The sequence below is a fragment of the Lontra canadensis genome, unplaced genomic scaffold (assembly GCF_010015895.1).
Source record: "Lontra canadensis isolate GAN:19392208 unplaced genomic scaffold, GSC_riverotter_1.0 scaffold20, whole genome shotgun sequence".
NCBI classification, from domain to species: Eukaryota; Metazoa; Chordata; class Mammalia; order Carnivora; family Mustelidae; genus Lontra; species Lontra canadensis.
Genome location: NW_022631014.1, coordinates 20,352,117 through 20,378,655, shown reverse-complemented (window position 1 = coordinate 20,378,655; position 26,539 = coordinate 20,352,117). Strand labels below are relative to the sequence as shown.

General features: G+C 42.6%; 1 protein-coding gene across 1 annotated transcript in view; it reads left to right on the top strand.

Moving 5' to 3' along the window:
• Positions 1-240: 240 nt before the first annotated feature.
• STAC (SH3 and cysteine rich domain) overlaps positions 241-26,539 on the top strand; it is a 152,026-nt gene continuing 125,727 nt past the window's right edge. Inside the window, exon 1 of the mRNA XM_032861266.1 lies at positions 241-538. Coding sequence (XP_032717157.1) covers positions 428-538 — 111 coding nt within the window. The 5' untranslated portion in view covers positions 241-427. The remainder of the gene's footprint in view (positions 539-26,539) is intronic.

Below are 26,539 nucleotides of genomic sequence, written 5' to 3'. Positions count from 1 at the left end.
GGGCACCCCCTCGCTCGGGTCGGCGCGCGCGCGCTTGAGGCCGGGCTGCAGGACCCCTCGGCCGCGGCCCCCACCCCTCTCCCCACCCCTCTCCCCACCCCTCTCCCCACCCCCAGCCTCCCGGCGGCTGCCGCTCAGCCCCGCCCCGCCCCGCCCCGCCCCGCCCCGCCGCCCCGCCTCCCCCGCGGCCCGCTAGCTCTCCCGAGCCGCCGGTCCGCTGCCGGCTGCCAGTCCCGCCAGAGCGCTGGCCGGCGAGGGGCGGCGGGCGTGCGGGACCGGCGTGCGCACAGGCGGAGTCCGGGGAGGGCGCGTGGGCGGCTGGGAGAGGATGGGAATCCCTGGGACCCGCGGCTGAGCTAGCCCGAGCGGCGGGAAGGCCAGCCTCGCTGTTCCACCGGGAGCCCAACACCGTTCCCGCGCCGCCAGGATGATCCCCCCGAGCGGCGCCCGCGAGGACGGCGTGGACGGGCTGCCCAAGGAGGCGCCGAGCGCCGAGCAGCCGCCCTCTCCTGCATCCACCAGCAGCCAGGAATCTAAGGTACCGCGCACACTTGCCCCAAGAAAACATGAACTCACTCTCCTGCCCTCTCGGTCCGCCTTCGTTTCCCTGGAACCGGCGCCGACGCCGGCGGGAGACGTACCTTTAGTACCCTCAGGGCTTCCCTGAGACTAGAATGTCAGGCCGGACTCACTGTAACGCTGCTGGACCACGTCGCGTGGACCCAGCCTCCTGCCCACGCAGACCCGAGGCTGCGCGGGCTTCTCCCCGCAAGCACACGCTGGTTGTTGCGCCCTGACTCCAAGCTCAGAGACCGCTTTCCTGGGTGCTTGGTGGTTTGGTGGTTCTGTGCTTTCAGCCAGCTGGTGCCCAAAGCACGTGGAGGTGTTCTGCTGCTTCTGAAGGATGAAGTGTGATAGCGAGGGATCCGCCTTCAGAAAAGCTAGGGCACTTGTGGCCAGTAGAGGGGTGTTTGTGTCACAGGGGTCCCCGAGACTCTGTTTAATTTAAGGGCTCACCCCTAACTTCGGAAAAGCTAAGCGAAAGGAAAAAGCCGCGTTCGTGGGAAAGTTGAGGTTCCTCTTGTGGAAGTTAATACTTGGAGAACTTACACTTGTTTTTTGTGAGTTACACTAACACACATACACAAAGCCAGCCGCGCAGCACTTGTGCCACCGTTCCACTTCCTCTGAAACTCTCGTGGGGGCCAGGCACATGTTTGGAAATCTTGGAAGAGGAGCAAGTAAAATGTGGACGTTAGCAGTGACATGTCAAATGGCATCTTAGCTTGGAGTGAAAATCCTAAGATGTAGTTTGTGGTTATATGGATTTCTTTAAGTGCAGGGCTTCTGGTTCTTTATACAGATCTCCTTGTGAATTCCCCAGGCATCTTCGGAATTCTGGGCGGTTCCTGTATAGGAGTGAAGGGAAGGGGTATGCCGGTTTGGAGTGCAGGGCAGATGGGACCAAAACAAGTCCCATCCCTCTCTCCTTTTAGGTACATCCCTAAAAGCTATTGACAATCAGCAGGATCAAAATCACAGCCAAGTGGCTCTTGGTTTAAGTGCTGCTGGACACTATACACATCTCAGCCTCTGGAAGTTAGCCATCAAAGAGAGCTTTGCATTATCTTTATCTTTTTTCCCCCCTGATAAATGTCTGATCTGGGGCATGTGTGTGTCAACTTTTCTAGAACTCGGTTGGAAATAGGGGCACGAGACGCTTCTTCCAAGGTCACTGTGAAGAATAGGTAAAATGACCCAGTGCAGTATAAAGACTCAATCCGTGTTTATCCTTTTTCTTCCTGAGATCAAGGGGCTCCACCCCACTACAGATACCCATTCCAAAGCTGTTTCATAACCTGCACACACATACCTACCACCTCTTTTTTGACTGGAAGTTTCTGGGTGTCTCATCATTGTCTATCGTTGACCATCAGCCACCCAAGGGGTATGGGTTAGGGGCCATCTCAAAGATGGTCTCATAGACTGTAAATGAATGCAGCAAAACTCAAGAGTGAAACCGGTACTAAACTTTTTGAATTGGGCCTGTTGCTCTGCATTCGGTGTGTTCTGGAAGGGGCTTAGCATTTGCGTACACCATGGCACGGTCTGGTTTAAACACACTATATGGGTTTGCTATTTATAGATATCCTGATGCAAATTCTTTGGCAGAGCAAAAACTACATATGTAATACCCATAATTATCTACTGATTTCTCTGACTAGGCTTTCAAATTTGTACATGGCAATTTTTCTCCAAGTGGGCTACACACCTGAAGGGCGTGTATATATGTTCTGAAATTTGTCATGGCTTCGGTGTTCTTAATCAGTGGAGATGGCCCAGGGGTGGCAGGGGATGGGCCATGAACGCCAGGAAATTGAATGCAAAATAGTGTGCCCGAATGTGAATTTTTATGGTGTGGCATTGGTGATGTTCTCAAAGGGGTCCAACCCCCTCAAAAAAAGCTTAGCTGCTGGCATGGAGGAACACGTGGTAAGGGGGTTGGAGGGCGTGAAACAGGAGCAGAAGAAGGTTCTATTTATTCTTCACTAGGGGTGCCAGATCTGAAAGTTCACTGCCATTTATAGGGATTTTCTGCCCTGAAGATGAGAGCATAAAAAGGAAAGCACGAACAAGGTAATAGTAGTTGTTTCACCTCACTCTGCTTGGACGGTCTGTTTATGAACCTATCACATGAGTTAGGCCTCTCTGGGCATTAAACTTCCGCAAGAAAGATTTTTAAAATTACCTTCTAAAAGACTTTTCTTCTCTGATTATAAGGGTAGCAAAATACTCTTTGTAGAAATTTGAAAAGCCCAGATAAAAATAAAGGAAAAAGAACCCATTGGCTCACAATCCAAGGCAACTACTGATAATATTTTGATCTATATTGTACATCTTTTTTTAAGATCTATTTTTATATTTACACAGTTGAAAGAACTCTGGTCAGCATCTACTGAATGTGTACTCTATGTCAGGTACAACTTGATTCTTCCCAATAACCCTATGAGGGAGATTGCCTGTTTCTTTGATTTTATGAATAAGGAAGCAGAAGCTCAGAAAGGTTGGGCGACTTGCCCAAGATCATACAGCTAGTTGAGTGACACAACCAGGACAGAGTGCTGGGCAGCAGAGCTCCGGAGCGCAGCCCCCCACCACATCCTTTCATCATGCTTGTGTACTCTTTCACTTGCTCCTCGTTCGCATCATATCCTAACCACATAGCTCCCACGCCACTCAAAGTCATTTACAGCAGTATTTTCGTCTTCTCTTAAGAAATCTTTGAAAACGAGTTGAGCTGCATGTGAAATGATTAAAGACCGAATTTTGTGGCGCTTCTTTGGTTTGGTTTTGCTACTCTTCCTCCAAAAATAGACTTATGGAGATAATTAAATGTAATGTCACAGAAATATCTAGAAAAGTAGACCACAATAAACCTTTTAGAACAGAGAGTCCATTAGGAGTGGAAGAGGATGGTTCCATGCCCTGAGCCCGTAGCATGTTTCTGGAAGTCCATTTCCTTTGAAGGTTCTTTGGAATGCAACATCATAGCTTATTGGAGTTGGAAACACGAGCGATCATCTGCTTGGAGTATTTTTTAAATCAGGGATAATTTTTGTTGTGTAAATTTATTTTAGTATGGAAAATTTCAACAGGCACGAAAGTAGAGGAAACAGTATAAGGAATTGTCGTGGAACTAATTACCTGCCTTCCCCAGCGACCAATTCTTGGGTGATCTTGTTGCATCTGTTATTTCCGTTACCACCACCATCCCTCCCCAGATACACTGGATCATTTGAAAGTAAATTCCAGACATCAGTTCATTTCATCCATAAATATTTCAGGTTGTCTCTCTAAAAGATAAGGGCTTTTTTAGTGAGCATGACTGCAGTTCCCTTATCACATGTACCAGGTGTTTTCATCAAGGGTTAGGGTGTTCTTTGGGGGTCCACAAACGGTCTTTGGAAGATGCATGCACAACCAGAATCTGCATTCAAAATTGTGCAGTTATGCACAGAGGTCCATCACCTGGGAAAAGGATCCACAGCTTGTCTGAGATCAGTCCAGTACCTAGAGCCCTCAAAGTTTGCTGAAATGTCTTCTCTTTTCTCTCTTGAGGAAATCAAAGCCAAGAGAGAGACAATGACTTGCCTAAAATCACACAGATTGTTAGTGTTGTTTAAGAACACTCTTTTGGGGTGCCTGGGTGGCTCAGTGGGCTAAAGCCTCTGCCTTCTGCTCGGGTCATGGTTCCAGGGTCCTGTGATCGAGCCCTGCATTGGGCTCTCTGCTCAGCAGGGAGCCTGCTTCCCTTCCTCTCTCTCTCTGCCTGCCTCTCTGCCTCCTTGTGATCTCTGTCTGTCAAATAAATAAATAAAATCTTTAAAAAAAAAAAAAAAAGAACACTCCCTTGGACCTTGGATACCCCAGGACAATTTCCTGAGAGCATATGCCTGTGAACCGAAGTAGTAATGTGGTTTATGTGGTTTTCTTTTTCATAAAATTAGTTGAAGTGAAAGAATGTGAAAATCACTGATGAACCTCACCCCTCTATCTTTCCACTAACTGTTCCAGAAAGACCACAATCTCATTTGTTTTTTAAGTATAGAGACTGTTGAATACTAAGAAAAATGTCATGTTTCAGCATCCCTTATTTCAATGAATATCCCTTCTCCTACTGACTTACTGACAGCATAGAACTCTAGCTAAGGTCTAATAGGAAGGTTTTGTGTGGATACCCTTTGACATCACTTACATGACCCAAGAGGCTGTGAAGAGATTATAGGTTTCCAGGCCAAACAGAGAAGAATTGAGATCTTTTCTTATTAGTTGCCCTGTGACTCTGGGCCAGTTGTCTAGCCTCGCTGAGTCTCAGATTCCTAATCTCTAGAATGGGGATTCTAATACCCAGTTGACATGGGTTTTTTTTGTAAAGCCTATAACCTAGTATGTCGTAAGCATACATGAGCATATAACGTTATTTACTTTCCCTTCCTGCTTCACATTAGATGGCTTCTATCCCTAGTCAACCCCACATGTCATCACTGGAATCATTTCAGTAACCAAAACTGATGTTCCAATAGTATAACTGAATTTACCTCCTTTTGGACTTTACTTATGCTGTTGAGTGCTGAGGGTTTTCGCCTTAGCTGTTTTGCACTCCCGACGAAGATAAGCCATTGATTTACCAGCCTATAGCTTCAATTTTGGAAGGGGGATATAAGCCACCCCGTAACCCATAGGAGCCATGGACCAAGGAGTCCCCTCCTTCCATTGTTCTCTCTGAATCTGGACTACCATCCAAGCTAGGGTGAAGGTATCTCTTAACCCTAAGGATGTGCGCTGCATCTTCCAGAAAGGTGTGTGTTCACCAATCAGCAGCTGTTTATCGAGTGCCTCCTTTGTGCCCAGCGCATCTCATACGTATATGTGAAGATATTATTGATAAGGGACTTAACTGCTATTCAGGGAAGATGAAAGAAAATGGGACCTTGGCTTCGCATTCAGATCCCTTGGGGAGTCCAGTCCATCAGTTAGACTACGAAGTGGAAATCTCTGAATGAGGGTTCCAGGGATCAGTATTGTCGTAGAGATTCCTTCATGATTCTATTGTGCAGCCAAGTTTGCAAAACACTGATTTAGACTCTAAGAATTGTAGACTGTCGAAGAAATTAAATAGAGAATAAGAATTGAATAAGAATGGTAGACTGTCAAGATCCTCGTCTTTCTAACCACAATACGTGAAGGAATCATTTGTAATTAGTCTCTCTTCTTCCCCTTCCTATTTACCATTCAGTCCAAAGGAATAGCTCTGGCAATAGTGACCAGCTGTTGACTTCCATGTTACCAAATAATCTTAAGCATTTCTCAGACGCAGCTGGTTTTACAACAGTAGCTATGTCCTTACTGAGTTATTGTCATAATCATAAAAATAACAAGTATTCACTCTAGAAAACTGGAAAACAGAAAAATATAAAGAAGAATTTCTTTATCACACAACAACCTGGAGATAAGGATGGTTACGTTTCTTGCTGTATTTCTTTCATTTACATTTCCTTTATGCATGCACACACACCCTTGAAACAAAATTGGAACAGCGTATATACATAAATGCGTGTTGTACTTTTTCTTCCACTTGATGTTATGCAGTTTCCTTATACTCTTAGATAATCAATAACATGAATATTCAAAATGGTATAATATTCTACTTTGTTGTTACACCAGATCTATCCCAGAAGTCCCTTCTGACTGCATATTTAGATTCTTTCTTACTGTTCACATATTTTAAAATATTAAAATTTATGTCTTGCTACATAAACCTTTTATTATATTTCTGACTAGTTTCATGGGAAGTAGAATTGCTGGGTCCAGATATAAATACCTCTAAGGTCCTTTATTCTCATTGACACAGTGCCCTGAAGAAATATTATACCGTAGCTTTTTACTTCTTAGTAAAGTTTGACTGAAATATGACATCATACCAAAAAAGGCACACATTTCAAGATTCCAGCTTAATGAATTTTACAGAATATAAACTTTTTATCTGTCTGCAGTCGATGCAAAATCAAGAAATAGGATGTTACCAGCACCCCAGAATCTCCCTCAGACCCATTTCTATTTCTGCCTTCCCAAAGATAAATAATATCCTGACTTCTAACAACATAAATTAATCTCAGTTATTTGAACTTTATGTAAATGGAGCATATACCGTATATTCTTTTATGCCTGGCTTCTTTCACTTAGTATGTTATGAAAGTCATCTATGCCATTGCAAGTAGCACTAGTTTTCCTTTTTCGTTGCTGTATAGCATTCCACTATATGAATAGTTCACTATTGATCTACTCTTCTGATGGTGGACATTTGGATTGTTTCTTGGGTTTGGCGGCTATAAGTGGTACTGCTGTGATCATTTTTATGTATATCCTTTGTGGCACATCTTTTGGGTGTATACCTAGGAACAACATTGCTAGGTTGTGGGGCATATGTATAGATACTGTCAGCTTTCTAAAGTAGCTGTACCAATTCATACTCCCACTAATGGTTGTTATGCTGTGTTATGTTATGGTTGTTAAGCTTTTCTATGCTCTATTTATGAAATCATTGCTTACCCCAAAGATATGAAGGTATTCTTCTATATTATTTCCTAGAAATGTTGTTTTGCCTTTCACACATAGATTTATAACCCATTTAGAATCACTGTTTTGGTATGGTGTGAGGTAGGGGTCAAGATTCAGGATTGCACTGCTGCCTTTGCTCTTCTAATAACATATACCACTCAAGAGTGTTTGCTTCTGGGATGCCTGGGTGGCTCAGTCAGTTAAGTGTCTGCCTTTGGCTCAGGTCATGATCCCAACGTCCTGGGGTGGAGTCCTGCATCAGGCTCCCTGCTTAGCAGGGAGTCTGCTTCTTCCTCTCCCTCTACCTGCTTCTGCCCCTGCTTGTGTGCATACTTTCTCTTTCTCTATCTATCTCTTTCTCTCTCTCTCTGACAAATAAATAAATAAAAATCTTAAAAACACACACACACACACACACACACACACACACACACAAAGAAAAAAAGAATGTTTGCTTCTGCAGGTATCCCAGGGCATCACTAGCTGAGAACCTAATTTTATATTACTTTTTCGGTTTGGAGGTTCCCAGACCAAATTGTGTTATATAAATTTGAGCCTTAAATCTATGTGAAGGCAGATCTGTAATTATGAATTCTCGGGAAATATGTATATATGTATGTATATATTCTGCTTTATGACTATGTTAAGATTTCTTTATCATGAACCTGAGCTGGTGAGAAATTTGTTTCTAGTTCATTCTTTCTTTCTTTTTCAAGTCTCTATTCTATTTAGGCATCAAAATCCAACCACCTTAGTTGTTTTTTTTTTTAATTTGTGGTAAAATATACATAATTTATTATTTACCATTTTTACCATTTTTAAGTGTACATTTCTGTGACATTAAATACATTCTCATTGTTATGCAACTATCACCACCATCCATCTCCAGAAATTTTGCATCTTCCCAAACTGAAACTCTGTCCCCATTAAAGAGTTATTCCCCATCTCCTTTTGCCTCCAGCCCCTGACATCACCATTCTACTTTCTGATTCTCTGAATTTGACTTCTCTAGCTACCTCATCTCAGAAGAATTCCATAATATTCATCCCTTTGTGATTGGCTTATTTCCCTTAATGTAAATCTTCAAGGTTCATTCATGTCTTGGTATGTGTCAGAATTCCCTTCCTTTTGAAAAGCTAAATAATATTCCATTATATGGATATATCACATTTTTTTGGAGCTAAGAAATTTTGCTATATTTTCAATAGGATAATATTTGATATCATTCATAATTTATTATTTTTTATTTTCTCACTCTCTGAACTTCTTTCCCAGTTACACTAATTCACTTACCATCAAGGGACATTTGGGTTGCTTCCATCTTTTGGCTATTATGAATAGTGCTGTTATGAACTTAGGTATGCAAATGTCGGTTCAGGTCCCTGCTTTTATTTCTCTCAGGTGTATGGCATGAAATATGATTGCTATATTATATGGCAATTCTTTTTTAATTTTTTGAGGAATCATCATATTGCTTTCCCCACTGGTTGCACCGTTTTAGATACACATCAGCAATACACAAGGGTTCTAATTTCTCTACATCCTCTCCAACACTTCGTATTTTCTGTTTTTTTGTTTTGTTTTGTTTTTGTTTTTGTTTTGTTTTTATTCTAATGGGTGTTCAGTGGTATCTTATCCTGGTTTTTATTTTGTATTTCCCGAATGATCAGTTGAGCATCATTTCATGAGCTTATTGGTCATTGGTATATCTTCTTAGGAGAGATGTCCATTCAAGGCCTTTGCCCATTTTTTAACCAGATTGCTTGGGTTTTTTGGTTAAGTTGTAGTTTCATAGTCTTTTAACTCAGAACATTTGAAGGACAAAGATATATGGAATTTTTCTTATTGTTTTAATTACACTTATTTACACAAGGATTATTTTTATGTTTTAAAAAATATTTGTCTTTTTTCTTATGCATATTATCTGATCATATTATCTGTCCTTGTCCATTTTAATAGAACATTCATCCATTTCCTATTGATTCTTTAAAAACTTCTTTATAAATATTAAAACCATGATCTTTCATATATGTTGCTAACCTTTTCCCACACTGAAACTTGCTTTTTTGATTTTATGACATTTTCAGTATAGAAGATTTCTTTTGTCATGTTGTTAGGTGTCTCAGATTTATTTAGCTATGGCTTCTTTTTTCCATTTATATTTAGAATGGTCTTTGCCACCCTGGAAGCAGATAAATAATAACCTGTTTGTTTCTCTAGATCTTTAATAAATACTTGTTACTTTTATCACCTTAATCCATCTGGCTTTTTTGGTGTTATGTGGTATGGGAGAACTCTAATTTTTTTTTCCCAATGATTACTGAGTATTTCTAAAACCATTTATTGAATAATTCATTCTTTTTTCACTGACTTGAAATGTTACACTTATTATGTAATAAATGCTAATATGTACTAGGTTCTCCTTTAGAGTCATCTGTTATATTCTAACGATTTTGCATGTATTACTCTACAGTACTTTGGCATGATTACTATAACCTTTTAATCATTGTAGCTTTTTAATAGATAATTGATAATACAAGTACCTTCTTGGGAGTTTTATTTATTTAGCTGCACACATTTCTGTTTTTCTACCAAGTTATAAAAATGATATTTTAGAACTCACTGCATGAAACTTTTAAGATCATCTCAGTGAAATCTTTACTAGTAATGGGGTTTCTTATCCAGGACATAGTATGTATATCGTTAGGTATTAACATGCCTTTTATGACACTCATAAACACTTGAGAGTTTTCCTCAAATCCTTTCTGCCCAATTCTATGTTAGCTCTTGTCTGGGTGTTTTATACTCTGGGTTGCACTTACAAACCATCTCTTTTATATTTTCTGATTGCTGAGAGCTGATATACAGGACATTTGTTTTATATTAATTTTATAACCTAAGATCTTCCACATTCCATTTCTTATTCATCAATAAAGAAATATAGTCTTGCTTAGCGGCTCAAAGCATGGGCTCTGGAGTCAAAAATAGCTGTGTTCACATCCACAGTACCACTCTGGGACGCCACTTAATACGCTTCCCTATCCTTGGTTTTCCTGAGCTTCACTGTTCTTTCTGTAAAGTGAGCATAATAATGCCTTCTGCAACATTGTCATTAGGATTACATTAATTAGTGGATGCTAAGTGCTTAACACAGTGCCTGGCACATAATAAGTAAATGTGAGCTATCATTACCAGATTATCATAATATCTGCAATAATAATTTCACCTCTCTAAATATAATTCTCATTTTGGGAGGTGGGAGATTAGGGTATGTTTGGAACAGGGGCTTACTGCACTCCCAAAATACGGTAGATATTAGTGGAGGTATTGAGCTAATGCCTGGCTTACTTTAAATGCCAACACTGTTTTGTCATAAGTGTACGCCCTCTGTAAGTGTGCATTGTACAGTGTTGGGTGCTAAGGAGTGGCCTTAGCTCTCTTGTTTATCAACCCATTGTGGAAGCCACTGCAAATTTACACACTCAGCCTGAGAAGCATAAGGTGGTGCTTTGCAAAGGAGGTCCTTAAGACCTCTTCTCTACAAATTCCAGACTTCCCACTCATGCTCACAATTAAACTGAGACAGTCTTTCTTGTGTTAAGATGGGTAATGTTCTTAGCTTACTAAGAATTTCCATCAGGAATGGATGTGGAATGGTTTCAAATGACTTTGGCAAGTATCAAGGTATTCGTGTGATTTCTTTTCTTTTCTTTTTTATTTATTTTTTTGTCCTTTGGCCTCTTTATGTGATGGATTATATTTATAGATAGCCTAATATTAAATCCTTCTTACATTCCTGGAAAAAGTCCTACTTGGCCATGAGGATTTTCTTTTAATAAACTGCTAGGATTTGATTGCCAATACTTTATTATTTTTTACATCTATATACATAAAGGATATTATTCTATAATAGTTACTTTGTGTTCTTGGTCAGATTTTATTTTTAAGGATATGCCAAGTTTTAAAAAACAATTTGGGAAGATTTCTATAGAAGCTTTCATTTGTTTTGTTTTTGTTTTTTCCATGGAGCAATTTGTAGAACCCAGATCCCCTCGCTCAAAAAAGAGAAAAAAAAAAAAAGAAAAAAATTTGTAGAACCCAGATCCCCTCTTTCAAAAAAGAGAAAAAAAAAAAAAACCTCCAATAATATCTAACACCTATTTTAAAATAAATTTTGAGAACATTCCTTTGATTTTATTATTCTATTCTTTTTTTAACGAATTGGCATGATTCGGATTTGTTAATTTGTATTTTTCCATAAAATTATTCATTTCCCTTAAATCTTACTAACATCCCTGGATGGGTTATTATAAAACAGCTCCAGACCTTCCTTCAGTCTCTTCCCATTCTCACTTTCTCTAGTGGGGTTCCCATGTGTGCACACCCTGTTTTGTAGTTCTCTGTATTTGTATAGCATTAGTCCCTTAGATCTGGGAATCAGAAGAGTTAAACACCAGTGCTCCCCCCCTTAAATCTCTCACTCCATTGATTCCCCTCCTACTGCTGGAACAATTCCTCTCTGGTCCTTTGGGCTATCACTTTCTCCTCCAGTGGTCACTCAAATGTTGGTCTTCTCTAGCATCCTAGTGTCAGCCCTCAGCTCTTCTCACTCTCCATAATCTCTCTACATCTCTACTGGGATGTGTTACCTATTTTAATTTCACCCGCTAGCCGATAACTTCCGAATCTGAATCCAACACAAATCTGAGCTCTAGACTGATCTATCCAGCTGCTTTTTGGACCGCCTGACTTGAGGCCGTCCATGCCTTTTAAATTCAGCCTATTCTCAACCAAACCCATCATGCTCGCTCGACTCAAGTGCCAGCCCAGGTCTTCATGTGTTCTCATCCATTGGTGAGCATAATCCCTCAAGTCAACTGAGCCAGAAAACCAGAAGTTATCCTTGATAATCCCCAGAGGGCCAGAGCAGAGAGGTGGCTTGGCAGCAGGTGGACGAGGGACAAAATGTCTGTCAGCCCCCAGAGGGTGCTTCACTGATCTGAAAATGCAAGTTGTCCATGCTGCCTTTTGGTAACAGCCCCATAGCTGATGTTCCAGTCTGCATGTTTTCCTCAGGTCTGACAGCAGCTGTGACCACAGCATAGATGACTGAGGTCAGACACAAGAGAAGGGGGCAAGAGGAGGGATCCAGAACACCCTGGATTCCCAGGAATGCCACCATTTTGCCCTCAAAACCAACATGAGGGAAAGTAGTAAAAAGAGATACTAGAAATCCATGTGCCCCTGGAAGGGCCTCCCCTCCATCTCCAACACTCTCAGTTTTATCAGAACAGAGCAACATGGAGAACTTGGAAAAGAATCCCAGCAACCCCCTTCCCCAGTAATGTTGGTCACCAAAAGAAGCACAAAAGATGGCGGAACCCTGTCCTCTCACAGTGCACCCTCCACACAGGTCTGCACATTTGCTAATCCAGCCTGTCTGCCACCCTCCCCAGGGTCAGCATTCCCAGTTCTACCCTCTGCAGCTCACTCTTCAGCAAAATCTCAGGCAATGGCTCTTGTCTCCTTCCCTGGGCCTGATAGTTGGTGGGGGCACCCTCAGTACTGCTTCCAGACTCTGTCTCTCCTCCTCTGAAACTCAGTTTTAAAATCCATGTGCTCAGGATCCTCCTCCCACCGCCAGCATCCCCAGTCAGCTGCCAACCCCAGTGGGTCTCTCTGTTCCCCACCATGATAGAGCCATACCCTCTCTCGCTCATTCCAACATCACTCCTGCTCTGATTGTTGGTGACATTCATATACTGCAGATGATTCTGCTAAATACCTTGGCTTCTGTATCCCTTAAGTTTTTCTCCTCCTAATGTCTTCCATTTTCTTGCACATCGCCACCCACTTCCATGATCCTTCCCAGGAGTTTGTCTGAGTAGTGGTTTTATCATTTCCAGAATCTCCCTTGCAAGCTTCCCATTCTGGAACCACCATCTGGCATCTTTCCATCTAATTCTTTCTGACACCTCTATTCCAAGAATATTTCAACTGCACCCAAGTATGAAATCCATTAACTGGGGAGCTTACCACCTTTCCTTGTCCCCCCACCCACATTAGGTTCTCAGATTCCTTTTTGTCATAATTGTATTTCCTCCCTTGCAAACACCCCGAACTCTCTTACCCTTCTGTGCCTTTGTTCAGAATCACCTAGAGAAACCTCAGCTCTGCCTGAAGGCAGTTTCCCATCTACTCCATACCCACACTTCTGGAGAAAGTAGAGAAGACAGATAATAAACAAGGTGAAAACATGTGTATATTTCAGGCAGTGATAAGGCCACTTAGAAGAGAACAGTGTGGAAGCAGGGAGCATGAGGAGCTATTTTACTTCTGTGATCAAGGAAGGATTCTATGAAAAAGTGACTTGAGTCAGAGACTGGAATGGAGTGAGGGTATGAGCTGTCATTTCAAGATTGAAAATAAGAAGGGAGTAGGGGAAAGATCTGGGCAAAGCCCCAAGGTGGGCATAAGTTTGCATTGTTGAGGAGCAACAAGAAATCTTCAGTGCTTGTTGAGTGTTGAGTCCAGAAAGTGAGACTCACCTTTGAAGAGTCCAAGCACTAGAACTGTGCAGTCCAATATGATAGCCATTAACCATGTGTGTCTACTTAAGTTTATATTTATTAAAATTTAAAGTTTAGTTTCTTGGTCATACTAGCCACATTTCAAGTACTTATAATCATCTATGGCTAGTGGTTACTACATTAAACACCATAGACCATTATTCTCAGTGTAGAACATTCTTAGACAGCATCAGCTAAACCCTATGGACTTTCCATGGCTGTGCTAAGGAATCTGAATTTTGCTCTAAGGTTGAGAGGCCACCACTTGAGAAAGCCCAGGAGGAAATGGATCTGGACAGTACATGGTTTACATTTTACCAAGATTTCTGTGGCTACTCCCTATAGTAGGACTACAGCATATCAAGAATGGAAGTAAGGAAGCCAGTTAGAAAGCTGTGGTGGTCCAGATTAGGGAGAATGGTGTGTTAGACCAGGTATTAGTGAAATAGTTAAGGAGTGATGAGTTTCAGGATATATTTTGAGAGTAGAATCCATGAGATTTGCTATGAATACACAAGGTATGAGGGAGAAAGAAGAACCAGCAGTGCTTCCTAAAAAGTGAGAAGGGAGGAGCACAACATTTTATGATCCGCAAAGCCCTGTGCAAACATGACTGGGTAGTAGTCACAGTAAACTTCAAAAATATGGGGCATGAATTTAATCTTGTGGATGACCTTTCAAAGATGGAGGCAATATGATTGGCTTGACTGATTCTGAATACAGGGATGTTGATGGGGTCAGATTAACATCTTAGAAGCAGGGCAGAGGGAATAAGATTTGAAGAGTAAAGACGAGAGGCACCATTAATGTTGCTTCAGTAAAGTGAAAGATGGATTGGCATGGAGAGAACCTAAACCAGGGAGATGGGCCATCTAGGCCTGAGAAAATGCAGAGGAGAAATAGGAAAGAAGAGGAAAGAGCAAGAATGGGAGGACTTTCAAAGACAAGGGAAAGTGCCTGGTTGCTCCAAAGAGAGCTGTCTTCACAGAGCTTGCACGGGGTTGGAGGCTGGGTTCACCCAGGAGGACCCTTACCCAGCCAGAGACTCCACAGTCAGAGCAAATAGCCAGAATAATTGTAGCAGTTCCACAATCAGAGCCAGAAACATGGAGATGGGGACCATCCCAAAGTGTGGGATTAGCAGGAAAGAGAGTATAGAGCTGATGCTAACAGTGAAGAAAATCAGACGCAGGATGGAATGAGGTCCAGAGTCATTGAGAATCAAGATTGTGGACCTCACTGCTTCACTGAAGCTCCCCTCTGGTGCCTGAGCCATGGAGGATATCAGACAACCATTAGTTGTGAAGTTGGTTGTTAGTCACCGTGATCTACATTCATATTTCGTCATGTGACAAGACGATCACCACAATATACGATGGAATATGACTCAGCCATCAGAAAGGATGAATACCCACCATTTGCATCAACATGGATGGAACTGGAGGAGATTATGCTAAGTGAAACAAGTCAAACATAAAAAAGCAATTATCATATGGTTTCATTCATATGCAGAATATAAGGAACAGCATGGAGGGCCACAGGGGAAGGGAGGGAAAACTGAAGGGGGGGAAATTAGAGGGGGAGAGGAACCATGAGAGACTATGGACTCCGGGAAACAATCTGAGGTTTTCAGAGGGGAGGAGAAGGGGTTGGGTGAGCCCGGTGATGGGTATTGAGGAGATTACATGTTGTAATGAGCACTAAGTATTATCCAGAAATAATGAATCATGAAACACTACGTCAAAAACTAATGATGTACTAAATGGTGACTAACATAACATTAAAAAAAAAAAAAAGAATACCACAAGGGCCAGAGTCATCCAACAAGAAAACACTTTGATTTTTGACTTCCATAAGCATGGGCCATCTCGCTATAAAACTAAAAGCCAGGTGAGGGGCAAGGAGATAGACCTTGGATTCGAGAAATTTCCTTCAGTCAGGGAGTCTTTCTGGTAAATAATCATTATTATCTCTGGAATAGAAAAATCTCCCTGATTATAGTTTCAGCAGAAGCCTATTTCTACCCTTCTCCATTAATCTTACTCTAAAAGCTCAGTGGACATCTCCACCCTGAAGTTGAATAAGCTTAACACGATTTTTAGACTGGTTTCTTTAACCACATCATCTTTTTAGAAGATATGAAACCAAAATTTTGTCAAGTGGGGTACAGGTGACATAGATATATGTACAGAAGCCAATTATAAATTGTATCTCTGCTCATTGAACGAAATTTGAGATGAAGTTTCTTGGAAAAAGAACACTAAAAAAAATCACATGATACACATCCAACCTTTTAAATTCTATCTCCTATTGAAAAGGGCTAGGGATGATTTTCTGATAACATTACCACTGTTATGCAAAGTTAGTTACTACTTTTTGTTCCAGAAACATTTTCTTGGAGCTCCATATTTTGGGAGAAGTGTGTTCCTTCCATCTCAAAACAGCACCAGGAAATCTTACCAGGCACAGACGCTCAGGAAAAGAGTCATCCTGGAGAGTCAAGCCTTCCTTATAACAGAGAACATGTCCTCTGATGTGCCAAGCATTTCCCAGTTGAGAATTTTGCTTGCAAATCTTTCCGTAATCTGGTTCACATTTCTCTACTTTCAAAAGGAGAATATGACACATGGAATTTCATTCACATAGAACAGAGCTGCAAATGCTTTGTAAATTTCAAAGCAATTATATTGTTTTTGCAATTTACTTTGCCTAATTACTCAGGATTACCATTTTAAACAGCTGCTATTGAACTTTATGCAGATAGCAGAGGTTTTTTTTCCTTGTACCAACAACTCCACATTGCTGTGCTCTCCTGGATCTTGTGTCTAATTCTAACATTTTTCTAACTCTTCCTTCAACAAGACCATTTCTCTCTGCAGACTACTTTGAGGCTTTTAACGTGCTTCTTCTAATTTGCTTTTGTATTAGAAGCTAAATCATCAAACTAGTTGGAATCACATTTTCCTTAGAATGGAAACTGAACCTAGTGGACTACCAGGGAAGTAAATAAAGGGTTTTTAATTTTTAGGGTTTTTTGTTTTGTTTTGTTTTTGCTTTTTACTTAGTGACTGGTCTGGAAGTTCATCAGGCTTTGCTTACATATCCCGGTTCTTGGCTACACTTTGTCTAAGTCAGTTGCCGAATTTCTAATATGTTTGGCTCTTTCTGAATCCTTGTTCAAAGGGCAAACTGGTATCCATTTGTTTCATCAACACATTTTTACTGGATACTTTGTATGTTGGTCAATTTCTCGGTGATTGTCCTTGGTGGACCTGATATTCCAGTTAAAACATTTGGAAAGATAAATTCCTAAATATAAGGTTTCATTATTGTCAATTTCTTTGGAATGGATTTTTTCTAACTTCTATATTGGAATGTATCCCTTCTACTCAGCTATATAGCCTATAAGTGACATGATCAAGGTAAATGTTCCACGAATAAGTTACATGAGGCAAAAGCAAAAGAGCAAAAGGAAAAAACATCCAGCTTACAAAATTTAAACACGCAGTTATGGTTCTTCTAATGAATATAAGGAGGAACACAATATAAAATCAGGAGGCTTCATGTCAGATCATGACTCAAACCACTGGAGCCCCTCAAACCATTGACTGTGCAGATTCTTGCTGTGAATGATTTTTTTCCAGAAGGAATAACTTCAGTCTGGTTCTAGAATTTCATGGGTTTTATGAACTTGTCTGAGAAAGCAGTGCACACTATTTCATATGTGACTGACTTGTTCATGTGGTTAGAATTACTTTGGCAAAGTTCTTTTCATAGACAGCCGATAGGATGACTTCAGCAGAGAGAAGAAAATTTAAAAAAAAAAAAAACTAATTTAATAAATCATAGGGTCAAAGATGGCAGACATTTTAAACTTGTAATTCAGGAACCAAGAACAAAATGCCAGGACCTCCAGCTTCATGGCAGGACAATTCCTTATTCTTTTTTTTTTTTTTTAAGATTTTTATTTATTTATTTGACAGATCACAAGTAGTCAGAGAGGCAGACAGAGAGAGAGTGGGGAGCAGGCTCCCCACTGAGCAGAGAGCCCGATGCGGGGCTCGATCCCAGGACCCTGGGATCATGACCTGAGCTGAAGGCAGAGGCTTTAACCCACTGAGCCACCCAGGTGCCCCAGGACAATTCCTTATTCTTAATTGGACCTTCACCTGTAAGTTTGGCGACAACCCATTTGGACAGCAGCACAGGGAGCCTAAATCTCTTTAGAGTCTTAAAGCCCGTGCATCTGGCTCCCAGGCTCTGGGCAGCAGCTGTGAGATGGACGGAGGTCCATTAGAAGACATGGCTTTCTCTTCCCAATGGTGAGACTCACCATCTTGGACCAGCTCAGAGGAAGCCTGCTTCCAGCTCATAAAGTTGCTGTAGCTGCTGAAGTTACCAAGTTTCTATCTTTTTCATTTTTCCCTTAACCTTTACCATAATTTGGGGTCTCCTGTTCAGAAGCATGTAATTTATTGTTTTTATTTCTTTTTTAGGGGGGGTGACACAGAGGGAAAGGGAGAGAGAGAATCTTAAGCAGGATCCACGCCCAAGGCAAAGCCCAGTACAGGGCTCCATGCCATGCCCCTGAGATCACGACCTGAGCTGAAATCAAGAGACGATTGCTCAACTTATGGAGCCCCCCAGAAGCATGTAATTTATTGAGGCACACTCTCAGGAAAAACATACAAGGAGAGAGGAAACAGGAAAGGGCAGGAGACAGAGCTGAAGAAGAATGTAGTCTAAAGTGAAGTCTTCCCTGATCCACAGTGGGGCTCTCAAGCGTGAGAGTTGTCCCTGCCTTTATGGCAATAGGACAGGACTGTTTTACTCAGTATCAGTCAGTCTTTGGCCCAAGGTGGAGGTGGGGGGTGGGTGTGGGTGCTTGCATAGTCTCCCAGGGGAGACAGTTTCCATTAGCTGAGGCCAATTCTCAGAAGAAAGAGCCCTTTGCAAACCAAAGCAGCTGTGAGATAGGTGCAGTGGCCCCAGCAGAAAGGACCTGGTTGGGGGTACCAATGGCACCTGTCAGCTCAGCTCTCTACCTGTGCTATTTCAGCCAGGGCAGTCATTTCCCTCTTTCATGCTTCATATAATTAGGAATTTTGCTAACATTTTTGCTCAAAAAAAGAGTGCTGCATTTGAAAGAAGTCTGATAGATACCCAGTGGAAGCCTATGAGAGATGGTGGCTATGGGAACTGGTTGCTCACTTCCTAATGCAATACGCATCCTGTAGCAGGAGAGTAAGCCAGGGATCTCAGCAGGGATGTTCCCTGATGGAGTCTTGCATGCTGTGCCCCAGGAAGAAACGGCATTTTAAGGTGAGGGATGCCACTTGTTGAGATTCCGGTTGGCCAATTTGAAGTGCAGAAATGGCTAGAGGACAGGGGCCCAGGTGCCTTGCTTCTCCGAGACCACACTGGTGGTCTTATCCTCTAATATGGGCATCCTTTAGCCTTGGGATAAAGACCTCCTGAGAAACTGGCCAATAAGGGGTAACCAGTTTAAGACTCTTGGAAAGATTTTCATGAAATTGATTCACACATTGGCAGGTTTGTAGACAAGTTCTTCCAACTGACTTTGAAGTCATGGATGAACCGAAGTCCTACCCAGAATCAGAGCCTGGACAAACCGTCTGGATGGTGTCTCTAGGTTTAGTGGGTTTGAGCAGCCGCTGTCAGTTCAATGCCTCACACAGCCCCACACAACATAGGAGCACTCATGCTCAAGTGCTTTGGGCAGGACTGTTTGGGGAGAGGGATAAAGGGAAAGGAGGGGCTTGTTGTGCTTTAAGAGGGGTGGGAGATAATGCTCAGATCTATAGGTGTAATGCAACACAGTAACCGTGACTGCCCTTTGGAAGCTCTCAAGCTCCAGACCCAGAACCAGACACTGTCTATTCATCATCTCCTCCCTGCAAGGTAGGCGATTTCCCAATTTGATGGATAATAAGTTGCTGGTGTCAAATTCAGGTCATCTGACTCCATACCTGGGCTACCGTGTTCCAGATTCAGATAGACAATAGAGAGGTAAATAGATACAGAAATAGAAGTGTATAAATAGATATTTATCTATTGTAATATTTATCTATTGTAATAGCTGTTCATCTGCTGTCAAATGACCATTTGCCCATGTGTTATATAACTATTTGAGAGTGTTACTGGGTGACTTTGAACCCCAGAGCATAGAAAATATAATGTGGAAAGAACATCCAAGATCATCACAGAAAAATCTGATGATTTTAGAGTTGGGGAGACTGAGGCCCAGAGTGGTTGAATTCTTCTCTCACTTCCACAACAGTTACTACAGCCCAAAGCCATAGAACAGACCATTTAGGCATTCACATTGGGTTAGGAAGCCTTATAAATACCTCCAAAGAACGCCAGAGAGCAGTGAGTTACAAACATCATGTGCACCAGAGTGACCTGAGGAAGGGGGCTATGAAAAAACAGAATACTAGATCCTATGCCTAGAATTTCTGGTCTGGTGGGTCTGGGATAAGGCTTAAGATTTTGCAGTTCAAACTCAGTTCAGGGGATGCTGACACTGTGAGCACAGAGATGCTCTGAGAACTAGTTCCATTGATGTAACTAGCTACTCCTCATGCGTGTGTACTGTGCTCTACAGACATTACCCTGGCTGTAATTATACAGAGATGTTCTCTTGACTCAAGATGGGCTGCCTGTATGCAAGGTCTCCAGCCATAGCCTCTGTTAACCGACAGAGAGCCAGAATTCATTCCCCTGGCAGGAGGGAAGCCCCAGGACCATGCTGGGTTGACCCAGCCTCTCCCGACCTCCCACACTCACTGCCTCCCTCCCCAGCTGTGGACTTGGATAAAGAAGGCAGAGGGGGGTCAACTGCATAGGACTGAATTTAACCTGAAACCTCAAAACTTGTGCGTTCGTTTTGAAACAAGCAGGGAATCAAGCCTCTAAGGTTTCTATCCCTCCATTTTGGAGTCATATTAGCATGTGAAAAACAGTCTCCCTCCCTTCTGGAAATAGAGGAACAGATGGCCAACTGAAGGTTCGTGAAGGAGGCAGGGGAACCTCCCAGCTATGCGTGTCCTTGGCAGGGATTTCGCATCCAAGTCCACGCACAGCATGAGCCTGCCTTTCCCAGCATATTCATAGAGTGTGTGTGTGTGTGTGTGTGTGTGTGTGTGTGTTTTCTTTTATGCTCAAAAATCCTTTTAAAGTCATAAACAAAAAGGTAGTAAGGGGCGTCACTTCAGAATCTGACAGAGAGTGGTACCTTAAGAATCCGGACAGAAAAGAAGACGTGTGTGAGACCGGAGCTAGAGTCCGAGCTGCTACAGGGAACCCAAGGCAGCCTGCAGGGACTGCTTCAGGGACGTGGATGGAAAGGGAGCTGGGCGAGGGGCAGCTATAGCCAGGTGCAGGACTCCAGACCTGCTGCCTTTAGGCACCTGAGCACCTGCTCCCTCTGTCCGCCGGGAGGGTAGCAGGACGGATTCTTCCGTGCATCGTATCACAGCGAACAAAGCCAGCCACATAACTTGTGGGGTCTAGTGCAAAATGAAAGCAGGAGCTGCTTGTTCAGACATTATGAAGAATTTTAAGACAGCAACAGGACTGTACGAAACTCTCCTAAGTGCAGACCCTGCGCGACCACACACTGGCCTGCAGCAGAGCTGGACGGGGGCGAGGGAGGGGCAGGGACTTTTCCCTAGGACTGGCTGTGCAAGGCCATGCACGCATAGCCTTTCATTTGTCCTCATTTTACAGATGAGGGAACTGCGGATGCCCAGGCTCGGGAAAGGGAACCGTCTGGTCTGGAGGCGTGTGGCTGCTCCAGGCCTCCCCTAAAATTCATCCCCAGTTCTGGCACTAAGTTCCAGTTGGCTGGCTGGCTGTTGGCTTTTGCTTTTGCCACACCCACTTTCTTAAAGCAGTAATGGGCTGTAGGGGAAGCTCTTACATCTGTTTTCAAATGTTATTCCCCACAAAGCCAAAGTAAACATTTCGTATAGTTTTTCTTAATGAATAAACTGATGAGCGAATGGTACAGATCCGGGTTCAATTAAAAACAACAGTGACAGCAAAAATAATAGTGGGAACATAGGAAAAGAAGACAAAGGAAAGGAAGGGGAGGAAGAGTGGGTAAAGAAGAGGGGAGAGAGGGCCGGAAGGAGGAAGATGGCATGTACCCACCTTCCATGATTTGCCATTCCCCATGCCTTGTTTCATCTAATCCTCACAATGACCATCCCAAACAGACCTTGTTTCAATGCCACCTTACAGATGAGACGCTTACAGCAGTTTGTCAGCTTGCCCGAGCTCTCGGCCCCCTCCCCTACCCCCACAGTCCACGTGAAGCTAATGGCCCACAGGCCATGTGTCCTGTGTCTGTGAGTCTCACAGCGCCCGACTAGTGGCCTGTCTGCACTTCCCCTCCAGCAATGCACAGCAAAGTCACATTCGTGCAAACAGTAATGGCAGGTACCGTTCACTGAGACCCTGTTTCTGATTGCCAGCTATTCACCGGGTCCTTGGAATCCTGTTCGTAATCCTCAGAACAGTTCCCGTGTTGTAGGTTAGTAGGTGACCCAACGGAGGCTGAGAAGGTAACATGTCCAGCCAAATAGTGGGCCCTGCTTTAAATGTCATTCAAGACTCATCATTTTGAAATGGGACCAGGTGTAGGTGTTTCATTTTCTTTCCTTGCAAAATCCCATCGGTGTAGCAGAAACAGTATGTGAAAAGATGACATAGAGAAGAGTGTGGGACAACCAGAAAAGATACCATTTGTGAAGAAACTGGGAGATTTAAGCAGAAAGCATTGAGGAAATGGAGAAACCAGATGAGAGATAACAGTTGCCCAAAGCAGGTTGTCAAGTTGGTAGTTACAGACCTGAGCACAGATGTTCCCAGCAGAGCCCCGGAGACTGAGTCAGCAGGTGCAAAGAGCAGGGGTGCTCTCAGCAGAGCCCCAGCTAAGACAGCACAGAGGACCCATCATTCCTCCTTATTCCCCAGGGATGCGGAGAGCTAGAAACAGTCTCCCAGCTGGGGTGAACACCTCAGGAGTTCTGTCTAAATAACCCAAAGCATTGGCCTGGGAGGTCACCCAGAATGGATTCAGGGGCCATGCAGAGGAGCAGAGCCCAAGATAATTCCAGACTTCAAATATCATAACTGCAAGAAAATGACAAAAGAGAGCTCCATGCAGGAATAAAATATACAAAGGCCTTCAATCCTCAAAGTAGAACCCACCACACGTTGACTTTGGTGGGAGTCTCCATCCTGCCTGCTTGATCCCCACCTACGTATCCTAAAGTAGAGGCTACTTGTCAGTATCCCCGAGTCAGGCAGACTCAGGGCACCACACCACAGCTACCCGTAAAATCAAGCTCGTTCTTCAGCCGTAGGGATGAACAGACAACCGATGCACGAACAATGTACACTAATGTAACCAATGTACACTAACCCAGAGAAATGAGAGATAACACAAGGATTATGGCTGCCTGGGAAAACTTTCCAATTGGTGTCTTCAGAGAGATTCAGATGTATTGTGACCATATCAAAAGAACAGGTTTCTAGTACAAAAAATTCAATGAATAGGAATCAACTTTTTTGGAAAAATACAATTTCCAAAGTAAATTAAAAAAAAAAAAAAAACGCAAGGTCTTGGAAGTAGAATAAACAAAGGTGAAGACTGAATCAGTAAGATGGAAGATAATGTCATCTCCCAAAAAATACAGCAAAAGAAAGGTAATTTATAAAAGAAAAGTCTCATATTAAGAGTAGAAATGAGACCAACCAGTCATTGCCCATGGGAGAGGGCAGCTGAAATGGAGTTGAGGAGATATAAAGAAAAGGATATAGAAGAAAAAAAAAAAAGAAAAAGAAAAAGTATTTAAAAAGGAAAAGGAAAATGAATAGAAAGTTAAATAAAAGATTAGATTTATACGTTGAAATCAAAAGGCCCCAATAAAGGCTGGGCATTACAAGTATTTCTCTCATAACCAAGAAGAATATACCCCAAAAAAGCAAGAGCAATGAAACACAAATAAATATATAATCCCTTTCTTTGATAGAAAAGAGGAGAAAATTGCCTGGACTCTACTGGAATCAACTGGAATTGCTGATTATCAAAAAGATCCCTAGTAAGCTGGGATTTATTTACCTGTTGAAGAGTATCTACCAGAGAACTGTAGCAATCACCCCATGAGTGCCTTTAAAGTAAGGGACGCACTCACGCCTGTGTAATTCAGCATCGCTCTGGAAGTTCCAGGATGGGAGACATAAGCAAGAATAAGTATTAGAAGCGAAGAGACGGGTGCCTGGGTGGCTCAGTGGGTTAAGCCTCTGCCTTCAGGTCAGGTGATTATCTCAGGGTCTCGGCCTCTCTGCTCAGCGGGGGGCCTGCCCCCCCCACTTCTCTGCCTACTTGTTCTCTCTCTCTCTGTCAAATAAATAAATAAAATCTTTTTTTAAAAAGTAAAGAGACAAAGTCGCTATTACTAAGCAGTTGATAAGAAAGTCTATCTGCTTAAAATAATCAGTGAAACTCCTACAACTCACAGGAGAATTTGGTATGCTACAAGCTCAAAATCAAAATGGAAAATCCATTCGTTTTCTTCGAACCAGCAATAACAACTATGCCAAACCTAGGAATATCTTTAGCAAGAAATATGGTATCCAGTGTGAGGAACATGCAAACATTATAGAAAGACAAATGAGGATATTTAAATAAATGAAAGGACATGACATTGTTTTGATGAGAAGACTCGATGTTGTAAAGATGTCAGTCCAACTCAAGTTAGTTCCAATCATATAAAAACAAGACTTTTTTTAAAAATGGCAATGAGAAATTCCATTCCACTATCCTTCTTGGCGTATTAGTTGCAGGTTGCTTAAACTCTCTTAGGCACCGTCTCTTCACTTGTAGTATTGGGATCATAATGAAACCTACTTCAAAGAGTAATTGTGAGAATTAAATGAGTAACACATATAAACACTTTAGCACTGTGCTCGACCCACAGCAGACCCATGAAATTAGTTAGTTTTAATTATATTACTAAGTGCACCTGTGCATTTGTATATGCAAATATACATGTGGTAATGTTCATTGCAGCAGTGCTTACAACAGCAAAAATTAGGACAGCCCCAAATTGCCATCAATTTTATAATGATTACATACAACACACTGAATCCATAGCATGGAAAAGTATTCGTAAAGTTGATGACATACATGTCTGATCCGAAATGGAAAAAGCGAGTCACAGAACAAAGTGTGTAGGATAATCCATGAATTTTTAAAATATTGAAATAATAGATCAATAGATGATAGAATTCTTAAGTACAAGTACATACTAGTAAGTTCTCAGAAATTGTTCTGGGATGCACACCAAACTATTGCCAGTTGTTGTTTGGTGGAATATTAAAAATGGTGATAAAAATTACGTAAAGTGATTTGCTTTCTTTATTATAAACACCCTTATTAGGGGAGATATATTCCAAGAGCCCAGTGGATACCTGAAACTGTGGGTAGTACCAAACCCTTTATATGCTATGTTTTTTCTGTACATACCTATCCATGACCAGATTTAATTTATAAACTAGGCACAGTAAGAGAGTAATAATAATAACTAACGATAAGTTAGAACAGTTATTGCGATTTGTTAGGATGAAAGTTATGTGGATGTGGTCTGTGTCTCTCAAAATTTCTTGTTGGCCTGTACTCACCCTTCTTTATGTGACGACATGAGGTGATAAAATGCCTACACAGGGAGATGAAGTGAAAATGACGTAGGCACTGCCACACACCGTTAGGCTACCGGTGACCTTCTGAGGACCGGTCAGTGGGAGGAACATCTGCTTCCGGACCACAGGGAGCTGAGACCATGGAAAGCAACACCCTGAATAAGGGGGGGGGGGGGCTACTGTATAGCCATATTATTTGAATTTTTTTAAAGATCAACTATTACTTGTTTATTTTTTAAGACTATGAAATAGGAAAGCACAGATGGTTTTTTAAGGGTCTTGTTAGGCTTTAGGAGGTCTTGGTGCCAGGGGAGAAGCTCTCACAGACCCTTTCCTTCCTTAACCCCCAAAAGGCAAGCCCTTCCGGCCACACTCTTTCCCTTCTGGCTTCTCTGCATAATGATCTGAGCTTGCTGTCCCTGACCTGTGATGTCACTCTTCCTTCCACTTTGTCCTCTGAGATCTGGAAGCCTGAGGACCATACTTCTACTGTGAGGGTCTTCAGATTTTCTCCATCGGGTGACTCCCTGAGGCCAGACATGCCCCAAGACACACAGCTCCCTGCAACCCTCTCCTTGGGGAGTGCTCCAAGCACCATGCCCTTGACCTCGTGGTCAGAAGGTGGAGAAGTGCCCTGCAGGGGCTGGGGCTGCTTCTTAGCGGTTACTCCCGCCTCCGATGTAAACCTGCTTTCCGAAGCCTTACGTGATCTAGCTTCTGTCCCTCTCTGCCTCAGATTCAGCTAATGCCTTAGCCACACATCACATCCCTGCAACAATGAACCACATCTGTTTCCCGGAATCCATCATGAGTCTCTTGTTTCCGTATCTTTGCCCCTGCTTTGCCTTCTCCATTTCTCCTGCAAGCCCTCTCCCTACTCACCTGCTTGCCGCTACCTCCCTGCACACAGACTCTGAGAGATGGAGAATCACCTGCATTGAGTTTCCTGAGAGGCGATCTTGAGGACAGCCCCTGGAAGAGACTGGAAAGCAGGAGTGAGCAGAAGGGGGTGTTCAGCATCAGTGCGGTGACAACAAAGGCCTTGGCCACCTCCTCGGGGAGCTCTGAAGCTAGGGTGGCCCATCACGGTTATTCCGAATTGAGCAAAGAGTGTGGGG